Source organism: Gossypium raimondii, chromosome 5 (genome assembly GCF_025698545.1).
Source record: "Gossypium raimondii isolate GPD5lz chromosome 5, ASM2569854v1, whole genome shotgun sequence".
NCBI classification, from domain to species: Eukaryota; Viridiplantae; Streptophyta; class Magnoliopsida; order Malvales; family Malvaceae; genus Gossypium; species Gossypium raimondii.
The window spans coordinates 15,420,696-15,442,164 of NC_068569.1; the positions used below are offsets into that span (position 1 = coordinate 15,420,696).

The window sequence follows — 21,469 nt, forward strand, 5'->3', positions numbered from 1 at the left end:
TATAATTAAATTTATAATTAAAACCTTAATGACCGAAAACATTAAAAGGAAAAAGAATTGAATGAATCCCGGGAAATATAGTCGGTGACCCAGCAACCCTTCCTGGGGTCTCCAAAAATAATGGAAAAGGAGACCCAAAGAGATTAATGCAATGCAATTTTCTTCACTGCTCTCAACATTTTGTCAAAACAGAGCAGATCAATTACATGCCATTCATGCAGTAGTGGAGTCGGGTGATGATGATGATGCAGCCCTCTTCTTGGCAAAGTATTCCTTAGCTCGAGCAAGGTTCTTCGCAACCGATGGCTTAACCCACTTCTTTCGTCCCGGCAGTTCAGTGTGAGAGCAACCGGCAGCCTCAAGCTTTTCCCTTAGCAGATGTTGGGAAAATCATAATTACATGTGTTTGAGAATCAAAATTCATAAAATTTGTAAATGTGGAGGGTTAAATTTATTGAATTATTTAGAATTATGATCAAATTGATAGAATGTATGAGTATTGAGGAATAAATGTGTTATTATATTAGTTAGAAAAAAAATCACATCATCATTTTCGTTCACCGTTTAACAAATAGTAACCAAAATAGAAACAATCTAAAATGCTAGTGACGAAATTAAATTTTTTATAATTTGATAATCAATGCAGAAACATTGTAATAATTGGGTGACTAACTGTACAATTTTCCAAATAAAACTTTTATAAAATATTTGAACCAAATTACAAGGCTCTTTAAAGAAAACCTCTATGTTCAAATCAAACCTCTTAGGTAAGGGCATTAACTCACCCTTACACCTTGAGATAATTTAGGCAGCTTAACAATTCAAAACCAAACCCTGTCTTTATATAATTAAATTTCAGTTTTTTATATATATATATATATATAGGGGGATTCTGAAGTTAAGTTTTAGGCAACTAATAAAAATTTCAATTTTTTTTCTTTAATTTAGATGTCTAATTGAAAATTTTATGAGATAAATGAGAATTTTTTTTAAAAAATTTAAAAACTTCAAAAAGAAGAAAATATTTTAAAAAATATTGGAGGACCGAAGCCCCCATAAAGGTCGACCTCTGTGCTTATATCATGTGTTAATTAAATTGGAGTTACAATTTGACACAAGCTCAATTAAAAATTTTATTTAAAATTGATTTTAATAAAATAATAAATATTAATAAAATAATGTTTTCATCTTTTACTATTTAATAAAAAATAAAGTTAAAAGATTACTTTAAAACCTCAATTTTAGGTTTCAATCAAAATGTCATTGACAACTAAATAAATTTAATAAAAAAAATTGAAGTAGGGAGTTTTGGGTTATTAGTTAATAGTTAATAGTAGTGTTTAAGAGATGCACATATTCGCCTCCTCATGTGGATCCTGACAGTTACCTAATATTTGTAATCTTGTGTATGGTTGTTGCATGATTAATTAAAGTAGCAGTACTTAAGGAACAATTATATACAACTCAGCAATAAAGCATGCATATGCAGACATACAACCCCGATGCTCATTTCTCTTTGCTTTTCTTTCTTCAAAATCACTATATTTAATTCTTCATGTTTTTTTTTCCAAACCCAAATTAACATTTTCACTTGGTGTTCTGTTTTAACCTCAACAGATCCGATACGTATATATATTTTAAAGTGTGAAAAAAATAGCAAGTAAATCAAGCTAATAATAACTTGATTGTCTTTGTTGACCTTTATAGAGTGAGATGGCTTCATCTTATATAACGGCAAATTGAAGATAATATAAAGTGAAGATTGAGGATGCTATCAATCCGGTGACGACTATGGCGAATGAATTAGGCAATAAAGTTGATAAGGGATTTGGGACCTTTATGTACTTGTGTGGATGTAGGGGGCACCGTTAGTTAGCCGTTTGTTTCTTTCCATTTTTCAAGTGACGTTGTGTCCCGCTAGACCTCCGTTCCGTTAACGTCGGTGAAAGCAACATATTCAAAGAAACATGCCTTTTCTATTTTGGTATGATTTAAAATATTTGTCCACTTTTGATAATAACAAATCTAACAACCTCTTAAACTATTGTTTACAGCTTAACGTGATCTTTGGATCACATCACATGAAGTTTAATAACTAATAAACACTCGTTTCTATCTCGGTCCTCCTCACCATCATCATGCACTTAGAAATGAAGGGCCTTATTAGTCCCACATACAGTTGGAAAACCTTTCATAACAACATTAATTCAAACTAACTCAACTCTATATTTTTTTAGTGTAGTTATTTTTGCGTTAGTTTAGTCAAACTCTATGCTTTTTAGTTTGCCCCATTAAGTTAGAGTAATAATGTTTGAACCGAATTAAATTGGCTGATTAAACAGATTGAAATAGAAATCGATTAGAGGATTGGTCCGGAAAATAATTTTAAACTAATTAGATCGAGAACCAGTTGAATTGAGGGTTGAACTGAAATTTTTAAAAATTTTTAATTTGTAATAATTTTTTAATTAGATTGATGAATCAGTAACCTAACTGGTTCGACCACTGATCCGATTTAAAAAAACATTGAGCTAACGTCATCTGGTTTATACATAGACTATGGTCATATGTTATATATCTGATTATTAATATTCATTATACATTTAGTCGATTAAGTTTTAATTTGCTTATTATTATTGTTATCACAACATTTTAAAGATACAAGTTTAAAGGTACTAAATGCATAATATCGATAAGACTGAATTCAATTTAAAAAAATTTAATGGTTCGTGATAATTGTTTTTGGTTTTTTAACATTAATTTTGAAATTTCAAACATAGAATGAGTTTTTGTTTAGATAAGTAAATTTCTTATTCATCTAAAAAGAGCAATATTTTGCTTAAAAAACAAATAAAAACTTCAGCCAATTGCATAACCAATCCCGATTTTTTGCCTCTCATATTTAAGTTATTTACAGCAGTACAAGTTTTAGTAAGCCTATCCCTAACTAGATTCTTCAACTGAACAAACAGCGACTCCACAGTTTTCCCCGTATAACCATGAGATCTCCTATTTCTCTCTTGCCAAACCAGGTAGATCTTTGCATTCCAAGCAATCTTTAGTATAGCTGCAAACAAGCTTTTACCCTTAACAGCTTTTTGAATCCATTCCAGTTCATCCTGCCAAGAAGCAAACATACAAGCTTGCAATTCACAAGACAGCATTATCAAGCCCCATAATTCTCTTAAATAGGATCAACGCACAAAAAGGTGTTCCTTTCTCTAAACTATCATGACAGAGAACACAAACTGAATCAACTTGTAGACCCCATGCCAACATTCTGCTCTTTGTAGCCAGCCTATCATGCATCGCTAACCATGCGATAAAAAGAATGTCGTGGAATTGAAAAGGTTCCCCATATTAATTTATGCTAGGAAACGTTATTCTGCTTAGTAACTTCCCCCACGACCAACTATGATATTGCTTGGCCTGAACTTGAAAAACATTTTCTCCTTTAAGAACATATGCTTCAATCCCGGCAACCCAAAGAGTCCCTGCCTTCATCCAAACTGCCCACAGATTTTGCAGCATACACACTTTGTTCCAAAGATGTAAATCCCTCACCCCAAGTCCTCCTACTTTGGGATGACATATCTTCTCCCAACTTACTTTTACACCTTTAGCTTGCCCTTCATAACCTCTCCAAAGAAAAGCATTGCATAATTGAGTGACTTCTTTTACCACACTTGAGGAAATGAGCAGTACCCTGAACCAGAAGTTCTGAATGCTAAAAACAACCGACTGCAAAAGCTGCAGTCTTCCTGCAAAAGAAAGGTGTTTAGCTGCCCAACATTTAATACTCCTTGTTATCTTATCCACCAAATTTTAAATTTTTACAATCCATACTCTTCAACCCTTTTGCAATCAAGGGCACTCCCAAGTACCTTACAGGCAGATTGCCTAGTTTGACCCCAGAAAGCCCTACAATTCTTTATGATTGTTGAACACATAACAGAAAAGTTCACTCTTGGCCTTATTCATCTGCAATCCAGAAATGCTATAGAAAAAATCCAGAATATTGTTCATAGCAAAAACAGTCAGCTGATCCCTTTGCAAACACAAGCAAATCATCATCAAAACATAAATGTGTTAGCTGGATTTCCCTACATTTGGGATGATATTGAAAGACTCTCTTCTGCAGCAATATTCAATAACTTACATTAGACATTTATGGCTTTATTTTATTACTTTTGGAGTGAAGTTCAACGCCTTTGTTTTTTAAATATTTATAAAAAACGCTATCTTTTCAAGTAAATGGAAAATATAAATTAATGAATAACTTTATAAACTTTTAGGTAGTTTTTAAAATTATTTTCTCTATTTCAAATATAAAATTCTTATTTTACACCATAAAAATTAAATTAATTATAAATTAAATAATAATTAAAATTCGATTGTGTTCATATAACCACAACTTTTTAACTTGTAAATCAAAACTATTAAAACATCATCGGGTTAGATTGGTTTTTATTTTTCAATATTTTTGTAAGTCCTACTTTAGGAATTTTCATGACAAAGACGAAGTTAGTAAAATTGCAAATGAAGAGGACGCCCGATGAACAGTTTGATTCTTGTTTATTTATTAAGCTAAACAAATGAACATTAACAAGATTTTGAGGTTTATTTATTAAATGAATCGAACACAAATAAAGCTTATTTAATTCATTTATGTTTATAAACAAACTTGTTTGTGTTCGTTTAAAGCTTGTTTACTGTTCCATTAGTATATATTAATAAAATTATTTATAGTTTGTGTGCTTGATTTTATTTACAATATAATTATTAATATTAATATTTAAATATTTTAATCTAAAAACAATATATATGTATATATGCTTATGTTTATTTATTTATTGTTTGTTAATTGTTAGTTATTTATGAACATTGTTAGTAAATATATTCAATTATATGTTCATGTACATGCTCGTTTAATTTAAACGAATGAATATGAACACACATAATTTTAAATAAATGAACATGAATAAATATTTTGAAATTCATAATAAACTCGAACAATCTTAAAAATAAACAACCAAACATAAACAAAAATTCACTCATTTCAAACTCGGTTGATTTATTACCCTAGAAGTTAACAGCAAGCAAAGGTCTTGATTCTGGTAAAATAAGATGATTGTAATTGTAGCTTCTCCCAATAATTAATCAGTAAACTTAAAGTCTTTTTAACTCTTTGATTAATGGAAAAAATACATGTTTGACCTCTCCAAAATTACGAAATCAATTTAAGTTTTTTTAACAATTTTTTAATTTTAATCCTTTAGAATTTTATATTTTCTCTCAGCTTTTTTAAATTTCCGACTTCATCTAAATAGGCAATTTAAAATTTGTGTTAATTCATTTAATTAATTATGTAAGTGAAAAGAGGTTTGAACTGGATTGAATTGGTCGATTGAATTAAGAATTGAATCAACAATTAAATTGTTTTTTATTTATTTTAATTAGATTGGCGGACCAACGAATCAATTGCTTGATCGATTTGATTACCAATCAAAATTTTTTAAAAAAGGGATTGAATTTAACAATTTAACACTATTCAATATAGAAAGGAACAATTAAAATATGACATAAAATAATACATAGATATAGATGTAAAATATTAAAAACTATATAATATAAGGATATAAATCTATAGTATTTTAAACATCGTTGTAACATAAAAGTAAATTAAATACTGCACAAATATGTGGATTATTACATTTTTTTTTAAGAAAAGAAACAAGTTCAAGGAACTAGCTACAATAAGGCTCTATATTAATCATTGTTCGATGAGCATCTTCTTCAAATAAATATCAAGTATGACCAGATAGGTCTTCAAAAGCCGATAACCTGTTAAGATAATTAGGAACAACTTTGGCCATGTAATTTGTCAGTTTATTATGCTCTCGTGGGACATGTCGAAACTTAAGTTGTCAGATTTGCTTGCATAAATCATGTATTAAACGAAGTTCAGAAAGATTATTGTCAGCCGCATAATCGTTCCCAATTATGTCAATCAACAATGCATTGTCACTTTTGATCACAACCTTACGAAACCCTTTTTTCCAAGCTAGAGTGAGTCCTCTATATATAGCTCGTGGTTTAATCTGAAAAATGTCAGATACATAGACCTTCTAATACATGCACGGATGGGGTGAAATTTATTAAATTTCAATCACCAAAGATACCAATTTTTAAGCTTGAGAAATCAGTAGACTTGCGATGACTTTTTGAATGAGATTCTGGCATTTTTGAGTCGAGATGTCACATGGAGTTTGAAGATCTATCTCTTAGCTTCGAAGCGTATTTTGAATCACTCGATTTTGAGTTCGGGAGCTCAAGTTATGACCGTTTTAGTGAAGACTGCGTGAGCAGAATTTCTGAACGGGATTATGACAGGAATTATGAATTTCGGGCTTTTAATTCGAGTTTAAATCATATTGGGTTCAGGTTTTAGGCTTAATTTTTATTATATATGAACCCAATATTGTATTTATCAGCTATTTTAAGTTATTTAAGAGTTTTTTTTAGAAGAGTTTTAACAATCTTTTTAGATTGTGGAGATCATTTTTAAACTTTTTCTTGCCAAGGTATTTATCTTGGAGGGGAATTAGAGCCGCTTGAAGGGAGTTGTGAATTTTTCGTGTTTCCAATGCTTCTTAGGACTTCTATACGACATGTTCTATCTTTCCATTTATCTTCTGTATTCGCTTCCTTAATTTTTGATTTATTATTTTATTTTAGTTAATTATTTTAATTATTTTATCTGACTTGGATTCAATTTCGTTTCAGGTTGTGTCAAAATCCAAGTTTCTTTCCAAATGTCTAGAGTCCTAAGTCAAATCCGCGACTTTGACAAACTTTACAATCCACTATCGCGTTCATCCTTCTCATCCTTTATCATTTGGAATCAGATTTGGGCGTTTTAGGTATTCTTTTTATTTTTATAAACTGATTTTTAGCAAACAGCCTCAAAATAATTTTTTTTACCCCGACAGTTTTCGGAAAAAATATTTTTCAGTGGGTAAACAATTTTCAAACGATTTAAAATTTTAGAAACTATTTTTTGGCACTATTTTAGAGTATAAAAAAATATTTCTCACAAAAAAAAGTGATCGAAAAGTAAAAAAAATACGAAAAAAATAAAAAAAATATTATGTGGGTTGAATTTTGTGCTGAAAATTTCCAGATCAGATCTACATTATTTGAGAAGGCTCCAGTTTAAATTTTGTAATTTTTGGAAATTGGGAACACCTCGAACGAAGTTTGTTAAGTTATTTTGCAATTTTTCGGGTTTTTGGGTTTCAACAACTTTCATTGACTCTTAGCCTTAGGTTTTCATTTGTTTTTTTCTTTTTATTGTTCCGTTATGCATTCTAACACTTTATTGTTTCTTGTGTTAGTAGGTTAAAGCACGTTGCACATTCTTTCCTCCGTGCAATAAAATTATTTGATGTCTAGCTGATTTTGGACTCATAATGCTCTTAGGTTTGCTTTGTTAGTTTGATTCTAATACATTCTAATTGATTGATATCGACACTTTTTAAAAGACTCACAAGATTAATTCTTACCTCATTGAGAATTTGATTTTTATTTCTGAGTGCATAACAATGACATTTGCTTAAATTTTCTTTTCTTGAGTGTTGTGTTCTTTTCAGGCTTTCATAATGATTCGCAATACTATGATGGGGAAGTTGAGAAGGGATCAAGAGGTTCGAAATGCTCGAGATCAGCAATGTGACACTATTTTAAACACGATCAACAAAAATTTAGAATGTCTAAGTACAAAAATTAAGCTTCGAAATCGTAATTGGGGAGATAAATTGATTAACCTCGTCTTCGTGCAAATAATGCTCGACATGTCTCTTGTGCAAATGATGAGACTTTGGTTAATAATGACCATAGACAACATTTTTTAGCCAAACCAAAGTTCAACATTCCACCATTTCGAGGGAAGTATGATCCCGAAGCATTTTGTGATTGGGAATTAAAAATTGAACTTATGTTTCGTTACTATAAATGCCAGGAAGAGGAAAAAGTCCAATTGGCAATCCTTGAATTTTCAGATTATGCATTGAGTTGGTGGATTCAACTTGGAATTGATCGTTAAAGAAACCGTGAAACGGTAATTGAAACATGGGACGAGTTTAAGCAAATGATGCAAAAGCGTTACATTTCTTCTCATTACTATAGAGAGGTCTCAACGAGACTTCAATGCATTGTTCAAGGTAATCAATCTATTGATGAATACTTTTTGTTTAGATTAAATTATAATTCTAGTATACTTAAGAGTTTTATTTAGATATATTTAGCTAGCCTATATATTGGCCTTTGCATTGTACACAATTTAGACAAATTCATTATTATTCTATTTCTCTTTTGAGTTAATAAATTTTCTCTAGGTTTTTCTTTTCAAGAATTTCTCAAGTTTCTTTTAGAAGAGTTTTAATAATCTTTTTAAATTGTGGGGATCATCTTCAAACTTTTTCTTGCCAAGGTTTCTATCTTGGAGGGAAAATTAGAGCCGCTTGAAGGGGGTTGTAGATTCTTCGTATTTTCAAGGCTTCTTAAGACTTCTACACGCCAGATTCTATCTTTCCATTTATCTTCTTTATTCGCTTCCTTAATCTTTGATTTATTATTTTATTTTAGTTATTTATTTTAATTATTTTATCTGACTTAGATTCAATTTCGTTTCAAGTTGTGTCAAAATCTAAGTTTCTTTCCAAACGTCTAGAGCCCTAAGTCAAATTCGCGACTTTGACAAATTTTACGATCCGCTTTAGCGTTCATCCTTCTCATCCTTTATCACCTTCATAGCAAACCCAAACAACCAGCCTCATGATGAATCTCGAAGAACACCACCAATAGTAGGATTAGAGTACTGTAACGATAGTGCGCCATCTGTATTAAACTTAACCCATCCTTACTCAGATGGATACCAATTATCACGAGTGATTGTGCTGCACATAAGTTGATCCATACATTTATAATTAATGATATTTCTTATCCAAGCCATGTATTTCGAAATCAGATTGCTACTGTTACTACTTGCTTGTTGGAAAATGAATTCATTTCAACCCTTCCAAAAGTAGCCAATACATGATTATTAAGAAAGATGGCCATTCGCCATCAATTTTCGTGATGCCTTCCCTCATTCATGATGTTCCATTTCAATCAAGTTTCTAACAGATAATTAAATAAAGAAGTCTAAATATTTTTAGGCACAATAGTCTTCCAAACCGTGATAGAAAATTGGCAATCTTGCACAACGTGAATTGGTGTTTTCACAAGTCCACCACACTGCACATAGTGAGCATCATCAACCATTCCACGTCTCACTCTCTCCCCATTAGTAAGCAGCCATAAGAAGACCCTTACTCGTTGGAGAGTATTAACTTTCTAAATCGAGTTATCCTTTTGTGGTAGCAAATCTCTTCTCTCAACAAGTTTGTAAGTTTCAGAAGAAGAGAAACATCCTCCATACAAGTTGATCAGGATCTGCAGCTTGGTGTAGGCGGTAAAATTGTTGCAATACAAGCTAAAATGTGTCGAGGAAGAAGCAATTCAAGTCGATGCCAATTCCAAGTTCCACCAGCTTTGACCAAATCATAAACATGGAGAGTTTCATCGATATATACTCTGCTTATATGATGCATTTAAAGAGAGCCAATATCTTTTACCCAATGATCATTCTAGAAATTTGCTAGCCGTCTTGATTAAGAAGAAGAATTCATAATGGAAATTCGTTCTATATTTTTATTGAACAAGTGGAGAGCTGGAATTCTATTCTTTGTGTAAAAATCTTAGATTTTGCTAAGTTGCAATAACAATTAACTATGAAACATTTTGTGATTTTTAGGTTAGATTTTGAAAAGGGAATATATTCAATTAGCTTGGGTTGTATGGCTTAGGCCTAAAATGAGGTTTTTTACGCAAATAGGGTAAGAAAAAAAAATCCACTGAAATAGGGTGTCAGAAAAAATATTTATCAAAATGGGTTACTTTTTTCATTGGTGCCTATTAGATAGGCGCCAATGAATAAAAAAATAATATTTTTTGAATAAAATATATTTTTATATTTTTTTAATAATTTTTAAAAAAATACGGGTCAAAATACGGTCAACGGGACGGGTCGGGTGGCGCCTATCAAGTAAGCGCCAATGAAGGTGCCTCATAGAGAGGCGCCAATGGTGGCCTCTACCCATGCATTGCAGGCTACTCCAAAGACATGGTCTTATCCCCTCATGTTTGTTTTTTTTTTTGCCTATAAGTAAATGGTCCCAACATGCAATGGGCACGGTAAAGAAAAAAAAAAGAGAGAAAGGAGAAAAGAAGAAGAAGAAAGAAAGAAAAAAAAGGTAATGTATTATTTTAGTAAATAAATTTGTTTATAATTTAAAAAGTTTATAGTTTGTGAATTTTTTAGAAGATATTTTAGAAGATATTGTGAATTTTTTTATTAATTACTAATTATAAATTATCTATATTTAGTGTTTATAGTTTGGATTAGAATTTTGTATGAATATTCTAATTTTTTGTATGAATATTGTAATTTTTATGAATATTATAATTATTTTATAATTAAATTTGTATTTATAATTTTGCATTAGTATTTTGTATGAATATTGTAATTTTTGTATGAATTTGTAATTTTGTATGAATATTGTAATTTTTTGTATGAATATTGTAATATTATAATTTTATATGAATATTGCAATTTTTTTGTATGAATATTGTAATATTGTAATTTTGTATGAATATTGTAATGTCGAGATATATTGTAATATTGTATTTTTTGTATGAATATTGTAATTATTTTATAATTAATTTGTTAGTAATTTAGGATTATGTTATAAATTTTGTGTTTGTAATTATTTAAAATTTAATTTATTAGTAATTTAGGATTAAGCTATAAATTGTTGAGTTTAGTTTAGTATTTGGTGAGTTTAACATATAAAGTTTATAAAAAATTAAAATCATTTTATTAAAAGTTTAATTATAAAAATTAAAATCATTTTATTAAAAGTTTAATTATAACTGACTTTTTAATCATATAGTTGTTGTTAACTCATTTAATTTTTATATAATGTAACTTTTATATAATTTAATTTTATTTGATTTTGTATTTATTTAACAAGAATTATTAATTTTTGAAACAAATTAATGAATTCATTTTTTGATTGCGATTTGTAGGAAATGAGTTTTCTAATTAATAATAATAATCACATATCAAGTACTATTAATGAGATGGTAATAAAATTTTTATTTGATATTCATGTTATTTGCTAAATTAAATTATATTGCATTAACTATTTTGCTAATTTAATAATGTCAGGGTCCGTACCGCGTACTGAGGGGCCGTGTTAATTGTGTAGGGTTTCAGCCAGATGAACGCCTAATACCATACTTAGAGTTAGCCAGGTTCGGATCAGCGGCATTGATCCGGACTTTTGATCTGCGATATGACTTGATTTTCACTTTATTCGAGCGATGGCGTCCGGAGACCCACACATTTCATTTGCCGTGCGAAGAGTGTACCGTCACTTTAGAGGATGTCGCAGTACAGCTCAGGCTTCCCATAGACGGGAATGCGGTCACGGGCGTAAGTTCAATCTCTAGGCCGGCTACCCTTTGCAATGAATTACTTGGACGCTCGCCAAGTCAGGGGAAATTTACCAGTTTCAGATTTTCATGGCTAAAGGCCAATTTTGAGTATTTGTCAAGTACTGCTAATGAATGGGAGGTGATGCAAGCTGTTCGAGCTTACATTATGCACCTTATAGGGGGTGTACTCATGCCGGATGCAAACGGTAGTAAGGTCCACTTGATGTACTTACCCCTATTATCCAATTTGCATAACACTCGTTCATACAGTTGGGGGTCCGCAGTTTTAGCCATGTCAGATCGCGAACTTTGTTTGACGACGCCTCCTTCTGCGGTTGACATATGCGGATGCCTCATCATCATGCGATCGTGGACACTTTACCTTAATTTGTTTCAAAAATCAATAATTATTGTTAAATAAATACAAAATCAAATAAAATTAAATTATATAAAAGTTACATTATATAAAAATTAAATGAGTTAACAACAACTATATGATTAAAAAAGTCATTATAATTAAACTTTTAATAAAATGATTTTTAATTTTTTATAAACTTTATATGTTAAACTCACCAAATACTAAACTAAACTCAACAACTTATAGCTTAATCCTAAATTACTAATAAATTAAATTTTAAATAATTACAAACACAAAAATTTATAACATAATCCTAAATTACTAACAAATTAATTATAAAATAATTACAATATTCATACAAAAATTACAATATTACAATATATCCCGACATTACAATATTCATACAAAATTACAAAATTACAATATTCATACAAAATTACAAAATTACAATATTCATTACAAAAAATTGCAATATTCATATAAAATTATAATATTACAATATTCATACAAAAAATTACAATATTCATACAAAATTACAATATTCATACAAAAATTACAATATTCATACAAAATACTAATCCAAAACTATAAATACAAATTTAATTATAAAATAATTACAATATTCATAAAAATTACAATATTCATACAAAAATTAGAATATTCATACAAAATTCTAATCCAAACTATAAACACTAAATATAGATAATTTATAATTAGTAATTAATAATAAAAATTCACAATATCTTCTAAAATATCTTCTAAAAATTCACAAACTATAAACTTTTTAAATTATAAGCAAAATTATTTACTAAAATAATACATTACCTTTTTCTTTTCTTTCTTCTTCTTCTTCTTCTTCTTCTTCTCCTTTCTTTTTTTTTTTCCTCTACTGCGTGCTGTTGCATGTTGGGACCATTTACTTATAGGCAAAAAAAAAAACATGAGGGACAAGACCATGTCATTGGTGCAGCTGCAAATGATGGGCGAAGGCCACCATTGGCGCCTCTCTATGAGGCACCTTCATTGGCGCCTACCTGATAGGCGCCACCCGACTCGACCCGACCCGTTAACCGTATTTTGACCCGTATTTTTTTTAATTTATTAAAAAAATATAAAAATATATTTTATTCAAAAAAATATTATTTTTTATTTATTGGCGCCTATCTAATTGCCACCAATGAAAAAAGTAACCTATTTTGGTAAATATTTTTTTTGACACCCTATTTCAGTAGAATTTTTTTTTCTTACCCTATTTGTGTAAAAAACCCCTAAAATGTATTGGATTGAGGCAGGCTTGAATTGGGTCCATTTGATTTCGGATTCGATATCTATTCCGACGTGGCAACTTACATCCAGAGTCTGCTTCTACGTGGCTTTATTCAATTGGAGGTCACATTAATCACAAAGAAGCCAGTTGCGGAGGATTACACCCACTGCCCAGCAAGGCATAGCCTTCCTCTTCCACACACGGCTCTGGAAATTGTTATCTTTCAATCCATCCCATTATCTTTTAACCTCTAAAAACACACTGCAAAAAATGAAAAATTAACAGAGAAAAAAAGGACATAGAGAGGCAGAGATTATTCAGAAATTAGTTTTAAAAAATGGAGAATCTGATGATTACTTGTATTTCAAAACCTCCTGTAATAATCCCAACAAAACATGACAACTTATCTGAATTTTCTCAACCCCAAACCAAGCTCTCCTTTACTTACACAAAAAACAACAAAAACCCAAAAATCACCGACAACCATGTAAAGTACCTCGCACGAAGCGGCCGCCTAGCTGAAGCTGTAGCCGCTCTTGATTCAATTGCTCTCAGTGGGTCTCAGGTAAGACCCAATACCTTCATTAGTTTACTTCAGGCTTGCATTGATTTCGGGTCTCTCGACTTGGGTCGAAAACTCCATGCCCGAATCCATTTAGTTAAAGAAAGTGACCCGTTCGTTGAAACCAAACTTGTCAGCATGTATGCGAAATGTGGGTCCTTTGCTGATGCTCGTAAGGTGTTCGATGAAATGATTCAAAAGAATTTGTACACTTGGTCTGCTATGATTGGTGCCTATTCCAGAGTGTCGAGGTGGAAGGAAGTTGTGGAACTTTTCTTTTTGATGATGGAAGATGGTGTTTTGCCTGATGAATTTTTGTTTCCGAGAATTTTGCAAGCTTGTGCTAATTGTGGGGATGTTAGGACCGGGAGATTGCTGCATTCTTTAGTAATTAGATTGGGGATGGTTTGTTATACACGTGTTAGTAATTCGGTTTTAGCTGTTTATGCAAAGTGTGGGAAATTGAGGTCTGCGAGGAGGTTTTTCGATTACATGAACGAGAGGGATAGAGTGACTTGGAATTCAATGTTATTGGCGTATTGTCAGAAGGGCGAGAATGATGAAGCTTATAAATTGTTTAATGGGATGTGGGGTGAAGGAATAGAACCGTGTATTGTTTCATGGAATATATTGATTAATAGTTATAATCAGTTAGGGCGATGTGATGTGGCTTTGGGGTTGATGAAGGAGATGGAGAGTTCTAGGGTAAGTCCTGACGTCTTTACTTGGACCTCAATGATCTCGGGGCTTGCACAAAATGGTAGGAGGTGGCAGGCCTTGTTTTTGTTTAAGGAGATGCTTTTGGCTGGGATCAAGCCTAATGGTGTTACTATCACAAGTGCAGTTTCCGCTTGTGCATCCTTGAAAGTATTAAAGCTGGGGCTTGAAATTCATTCAATTGCCCTTAGGATGGGAATAACTGATAATGTGCTTGTTGGAAACTCCCTTATTGACATGTATGCTAAGTGCGGGGAACTGGAAGCTGCGAGGCAAGTCTTTGATATGATTGAAGAAAAAGATGTTTATACTTGGAATTCAATGATTGCTGGATATTGCCAAGCTGGGTACTGTGGGAAGGCTTATGAACTCTTTATCAAAATGCAAGAATCTGATGTGAAGCCCAATGTGATTACATGGAATACAATGATCTCAGGATACATACAAAATGGAGATGAAGATCGAGCCATGGATCTTTTTCAACGAATTGAACAGGATGGAAAGATTAGGAGAAATACAGCATCTTGGAATGCTCTTATCGCTGGTTATGTGCAACTTGGGGCTATAGATAAGGCATTTGGAGTTTTCCGACAAATGCAATCATGCTCCATTAGTCCAAATTCAGTAACTATATTGAGTATCTTGCCTGGTTGTGCGAATTTAATTGCTACGAAAAAGGTGAAAGAGATCCATGGTTGTATTTTGCGGAGGGATTTAGAGTTTGTAATCTCTATTTCAAATTCTCTAATAGACACTTATGCAAAGTCAGGTAATATATTATATTCTAGAAACATATTTGATGGAATGTCGACTCGAGATATTATTTCCTGGAACTCAATAATAGGCGGTTATGTTTTACATGGTTGTTTTGATGCTGCCCTGGATCTCTTCGATCAGATGAGAAAGTTGGGGATTAAACCTAATAGAGGTACCTTTTTAAGTATTATCCTTGCACGTGGTATTGCCAAAATGGTGGATGAGGGAAAACAGATTTTTTCTAGCATCAGTGACAACTATGAGATTATACCAGCCATAGAACATTACTCAGCTATGATAGATCTCTATGGCCGCTCTGGTCGGCTTGGAGAAGCAATGGAGTTTATTGAAGACATGCCTATAGAGCCCGACTCCTCTGTTTGGACTTCCTTGTTAACTGCCTCTAGGATTCATAAGGATATTGCTTTGGCTGTCCTTGCAGGGGAACGGTTACTTGATTTGGAACCAGGAAATATTGTGGTTAACCAATTAATGTATCAGATATATAGCTTGTGTGGGAAATTGGATGACTCTTCAAAAGTGAGAAAGCTTGAAAAAGAGAGCACATTACGAAGATCTCTTGGGCACAGCTGGATTGAAGTCAGGAATACGGTGCATGCATTTGTCACTGGTGATCAATCTAAGCCATCCTCAAACCTTCTGCATTCATGGGTTCAAAACATCACTAGAGAAGTGAACATAGATGACCATCATGGTGGATTTTTCATCGAGGAAGAAAAGAAAGAGGAAATTGGCGGCATTCATAGTGAAAAACTTGCAATAGCTTTTGCCTTGATCAGCTCACCTTCTTCCCCTCAAAGTATAAGGATTGTTAAAAACATCAGAATGTGTAGGAACTGCCATTTAACTGCCAAGTATGTTTCCTTGAGATTTGGGTGTGAGATATATCTGAGTGATACAAAGTTCTTCCACCATTTTAAGAATGGGCGCTGTTCTTGTGGAGATTATTGGTAGAGTACTTATGCTAAACGTAAGAATTATTTGCATGGATTTGTCATATCCAAATGCAAAGAAATTATCATGGAAGCTACAGCAATCTTCTATGCTAGAGCGCATATGTAAAAAAGGTGCACTCATATGACTTTTGGTTATTTACTTTGCTTTACCGCATATCTTGAGAACTTTGCGTATCATGTTTATTCTTCTGGCAATTAATTTGTATAATCATTATTTATATTATATAAATTATTTGTGTAGCTTTTGTGAGAAGCTTAAGCTGATGATTTGATGGGACGCTGGTCGCTGAAGAATTAAATTTATTTACACTCATGAGTGGCTAATGGGATATTCTTCTATCCCATCCAAGTCCTGCTTTTGACAGAGAAAGATGTAGAGCATTTGCAAGGATTTTTACTTTTTTGCCGGTATGCATAACATCTTTTATATTATCCCATTATTAGTTGAGATCCTTTTCATGCCCTTCTCACTTAAAAATCATTTAAGCCTACTGCATTTGCTTAAAACTTAGTTGTTACTTTTGCAGAAGCTTCAGGAAGTCCTGCAAGGACTTGGAACTTGAATTCGTCCAGTTTAATTACTGCAGTGGATCATGTCTTCTTTCGAGGACTCTTGGCTAGACCTACTAAATAGATCTTAAAAGGTACTCTAATTACAGGCATATTGCATTCAGAAGTGGGCTTACGGCGTCTTGTTACAAGAAACTTCCGATTGTCCCTTGCGATAGGCCTTGCCAATTGTAGAGCATCACGGTCATAAAGCACGGCGTATTTTCCATCCGTGCTTAAATCAACAAGGAATAATATACTTCGCTGAATGAAGGGTACTTGTCAAGATGATGTGAAATATATCTTTGTCGAGATTCAATTTAAACCTGGAAATTCCAGTGAAACATATATTCCAAGGTTGTGCTGCCTGCATTTGGCTTTGAATTTCACCTATCCTGTATGAAACCTCACGTTTTTCTTTTCCATTATAAATGATGAATTTACAATTCTAATTTCCTGAGTTGATCTTTTACGGCGTCCTAATTGTTGATGAAATATCCTCCATCGAAAATCTTAATTTGCGATCCAATGCAAAAGGAACAGAGGCGGTAATTGGGACTGTTTCCATTGGCTCATCTAATGATGACAAATTTTCTCCCGTCTGTCAAACAAAAATATTCGAAGAATATTTGCTGCTGCAGAGATTAGAAAGAAAGCCCTGATAGACTTGGAATTTGACGAGAGTGGCTGTTTGAGTGGATACTAAGATGCTGAATTCCACATTATCTAGCAATGCAATCTGGCAGAAGATGCGGCTGCAAAATAACTTTATCAACAACGACCAGGACACAAAAATGTTAAAGCTGATTTGCCTCATTTCTAATATCACTCTCAAAAGGTGCTTACATAACATAAAAGAGCAAGCTTATCAGTTACCATCGAGTGTACCAGAAACTACATTGGCAGAAAGTTTTCTTTGCATCAAATCACTGTCAGAATCGCTGCCAATTCGGTATATTGGTTATACTATCTCCTGAAATGGAAAGAAGAAAAGAAACGGAAAAAATGTTCCATGAATTGGATGCAGTTGCTTGACAAAGCAGAAACCCGCTGCTTAACCATTAATAATAAGCAATAATCAACGTTTCAGTTAAGGTTCTTGACATGACTGACAAAGGAGAAAGTTAATTTGAAATCGATTTTAATTGCTGACGAGGGGGGAAGAACGCATCTTCAAATTCAGGGAATTCATGATTTATGATTCTCCCCCATGTCCGTGCACAGTTTCCCGAAATTTCGCATCTCAATATCCTGACCGTCAAAAAGGGTGGAACATTTCTTGGCAGAAGATAAGAGCTCTTTTCATCAAGACACTGCTTTTGGTGCATCTGATTCCTTTCCTTTGAATTGTTTCCCTTCAAAGTGGAAAACAGAATAAGCTTCTTCAGCAGTATGCAGGCTTTGAAAACTATATTTTTAGTCCATAATATTCAACTCAAAAATACCCCCTCTTTTCTGCTTATAAATACATATCATATATCTCAGCCACTTACTCAGTGCCGTTCTAAACCAACTTCTTACGCCTGTACTGGTCACCTTAACCTGCCAAGTCTTTGCTCCTTCAGAAATGGTAACCAACAGTATTTAAGTTTTACCATTGGTTTTCGATTGATTGATTGGTTTTCTGGTTAATTAAATTCTCCTCCACGATGTTGGCAGAGTACTGAGGATGATAAGAAGCCTGTATCAGTTGGACCATGGGGAGGCCAAGGCGGCACTTCTTGGGATGATGGAGTTTACTGCACGATAAGGCAATTGGTGATAGCTCATGGATCCGGCATTGACTCGGTCCAGATTGAGTATGATACTAAAGGGAACTCTCTTTGGTCAAGGAAGCATGGAGGAAATGGAGGCTCTAAGACAGATAAGGTCAGTGTTTCATCTCTTGATTTGGCTAACAAGTTCTTAAGCACTTTTTAAGCTTTTCATATGAAGCAAGTTTACAATTTTCCATGCATTGAAATTCCTCAAAACAACTACTGACTACTGTACTTAATATCAAGTTTACATTAAATGGTAATTTAACAAACTTTAGTAAGTGTTCTTTAGTCATCTCAAGCTTAGGTTGATCGAAAAAGGTATGGTTCTTTTAGATTTTCCTTCAAATTTTCTGGAGATGTTTAAAATACATAGCATTCATTGAATTCTGTATTGAGTTTTGAGGTTCAGCATGAAGTGGCAGATCTTTCTTAATTCTTATAGATTGCTATATATATAGTTCACAGCAAAATTCAGTTGGCTGATATTCGTTGTGCAATATAAATTCCTTTAGGTCAAACTTGATTTTCCAGATGAGTTTCTTACTTCAATCCATGGGTACTATGGGAGCCTGAACCAACGAGGACCAATTATTGTTCGTTCGCTAACTTTCCATAGCAACAGGAAAGCATATGGACCCTTTGGTATTGAACAAGGAACTAGTTTCTCAATGAACAAAGGCAAGATTGTTGGATTCCGTGGGAGGAGTGGTTGGTATTTGGATGCAATTGGAGTGTATTCAAAGCCAGTCCTAAAACTAAACCCTTCAAAGCCTATTGTTCATGCCCAAAGTGTAGCTGCTACCGGACCTGAAAAAAGTGGCTATTCAGTGATCCAGGGAAGTGTTGGAGAAAGCTACGACATTGTTCTAGCTGTGAGGCAGAGGGATGGATTTGTGAATCCCCAGCCAAGGGAACTCATAAGGCAAAATTCTAGCTCTAGTAGCTCTGACGATTCGAGTGATGTAGAAACCAAAAGCAAGGTAAGAAATACACTATCAGTTATTGCTTTCGTATGCGCAATGATATAATTTCTTTGTTCTTTTTGCATGTTTAAGGTTCCATTTCGGACTCCTATGAAAGTCCCTCCAAGGTTACCGGAAGGAGTGTTAACTTATGGACCCTGGGGTGGCCAAGGTGGAACCAAGTTTGATGATGGAACCTATACTGGTATAAGGCAAATCGTTTTATCACGCAATGTTGGAATTGTATCAATGAAGGTTTGCTATGATCGTGAGGGACAAGCAGTATGGGGAAGCAAACATGGAGGGACCGGAGGATTCAAAACTGAAAGAGTGAGTCTGGCTTTTCTCTTATAGACTTAATATCAATATTGCCAGTTCTTTTAATAGACCTTCTGTTGCATTATTTGCAGATAATGTTCGATTATCCATCAGAAATTTTGACACACATCACAGGAACGTTTGCGCCTTTAATGTATATGGGGCCTAATGTAATAAGGTCGCTTACATTCTACACCAACAAAGGAAAACATGGACCATATGGAGATGAACAAGGACCTTCTTTCACCAACAAAATGAATGAAGGCAAGATTGTTGGATTCCTTGGCAGAGAGGGTTTATTCCTGGATGCTGTTGGTGTACATGTAATGGAAGGGAAAGTACCACCTCCAAAACCATCTTATTCCCAAGCAATCATCCAAAGTGAAAGGCCTATAGCTGAGATCGATAACTCTCCATGGTCTAACAAACTAGTTCTAGCAAGGCGAGGACCAGTTGAAGAGGTAACTCATCATACTTGTACATATGTTTCATTCTAAACACATACTTTAAAATTAAATGTGTGGTGCCTAATTCCGGAAAACTTTCTCAGGTTGCTTGTGGTGTTGTAAAAGAACCATCACCATGCGGACCTGGTCCTTGGGGAGGGGATGGAGGGAGAGCATGGGATGACGGAGTGTATTCTGGGATTAAGCAAATATTTATTACCAAATCTGAAGCTATTTGCTCGATTCAAATCGAGTATGATCGAAATGGACAATCTGTTTGGTCTCCAAGACATGGAGGCCATGGAGGCACCACCACACATAGGGTAATACTTAAATATCTTCATTACCAAATTTCAACATGTGCTTTTGTTTCCCCTCTTTTTTTGCCTGACGATAATCTTTGATGTTGCAGGTAAAACTGGATTACCCGCACGAGGTACTTATCTGCATATCAGGCTATTATGGCTCCATAAATGAAGAAGAGAAATCCAAAGTTATAAGGTCGTTAACATTTTATACCAGCAGAGGGAAGTACGGTCCATTCGGTGAGGAGGTAGGCACATATTTCACTTCAACTACAACACAGGGGAAGGTGGTGGGGTTCCATGGGAGATGCAGCTCTTACTTGGATGCTATTGGAGTTCATATGCAGCACTGGCTGGGAAATCAGAAAGCCTCTAAGATGTCACTCTTCAAAATTTTCAGTTGAATATCTATTGCTCTGCTCTTTTGGTTTAGTATAACTAAGATGAAACTGGTACCAAATAATGAATTAGTACTATCTTGATTCACACACACCAAAAAGGAAGCCCAATCCAATTCCAGGTTCACTCTGGTCCTGTTGACTTGAAGGATTGTTATTATAATCTCCATCTCTGAGTTGATAAAATAAACGAAAGTGTATGCTCTATGTTTGTTAAATAATAGCATCTTTTTTTTCTTTTAATTAATTAAACAATTGCATAAGGAGATGAGAGCAAGGAGCATAAAACAAAAAGATGCACATCAAACTATGGGCCTCTTTGGCTACATATCTGACTCCACCGGCCCCAATTCCGATTTCTTTACACAAGCCTTTTGGAAGCACATAATCCGGTTATTACTTAGGTGTATTTAAACACTAAGTTAATTCACCAACCTTCCTAAATTATATTGGTTTTTAAACTTCAAATTATTCTAATTACATTTTTAAATTA

General features: G+C 33.4%; 1 protein-coding gene across 3 annotated transcripts; it reads left to right on the plus strand.

The window, feature by feature from the left end:
• The first annotated feature begins 13,429 nt into the window (after positions 1 to 13,429).
• LOC105769207 (jacalin-related lectin 3) lies at positions 13,430 to 21,219 on the plus strand. 3 transcript variants are annotated; one of them, XM_052631097.1, is made up of 7 exons: positions 13,440 to 15,468; positions 18,456 to 18,656; positions 19,060 to 19,527; positions 19,603 to 19,839; positions 19,920 to 20,288; positions 20,378 to 20,596; positions 20,686 to 21,219. In XM_052631097.1, the coding sequence occupies exons 1-7, from the start codon at positions 13,564 to 13,566 to the stop codon at positions 20,980 to 20,982; spliced, it is 3,696 nt and encodes a 1,231-aa protein (XP_052487057.1). In that variant the 5' UTR covers positions 13,440 to 13,563; the 3' UTR covers positions 20,983 to 21,219. The 3 variants fall into 3 exon arrangements, 2 of the variants coding, with proteins under 2 accessions (XP_052487057.1, XP_012445136.1); XM_012589682.2 differs by lacking the exon at positions 13,440 to 15,468 and adding an exon at positions 18,120 to 18,357 and having other exon boundaries at positions 18,447 to 18,656; XR_008196075.1 differs by lacking the exons at positions 18,456 to 18,656; positions 19,060 to 19,527; positions 19,603 to 19,839; ... (1 more) ...; positions 20,378 to 20,596; positions 20,686 to 21,219 and adding exons at positions 16,480 to 16,646; positions 16,766 to 17,239 and having other exon boundaries at positions 13,430 to 16,349.
• The last annotated feature ends 250 nt before the right edge of the window (positions 21,220 to 21,469 follow it).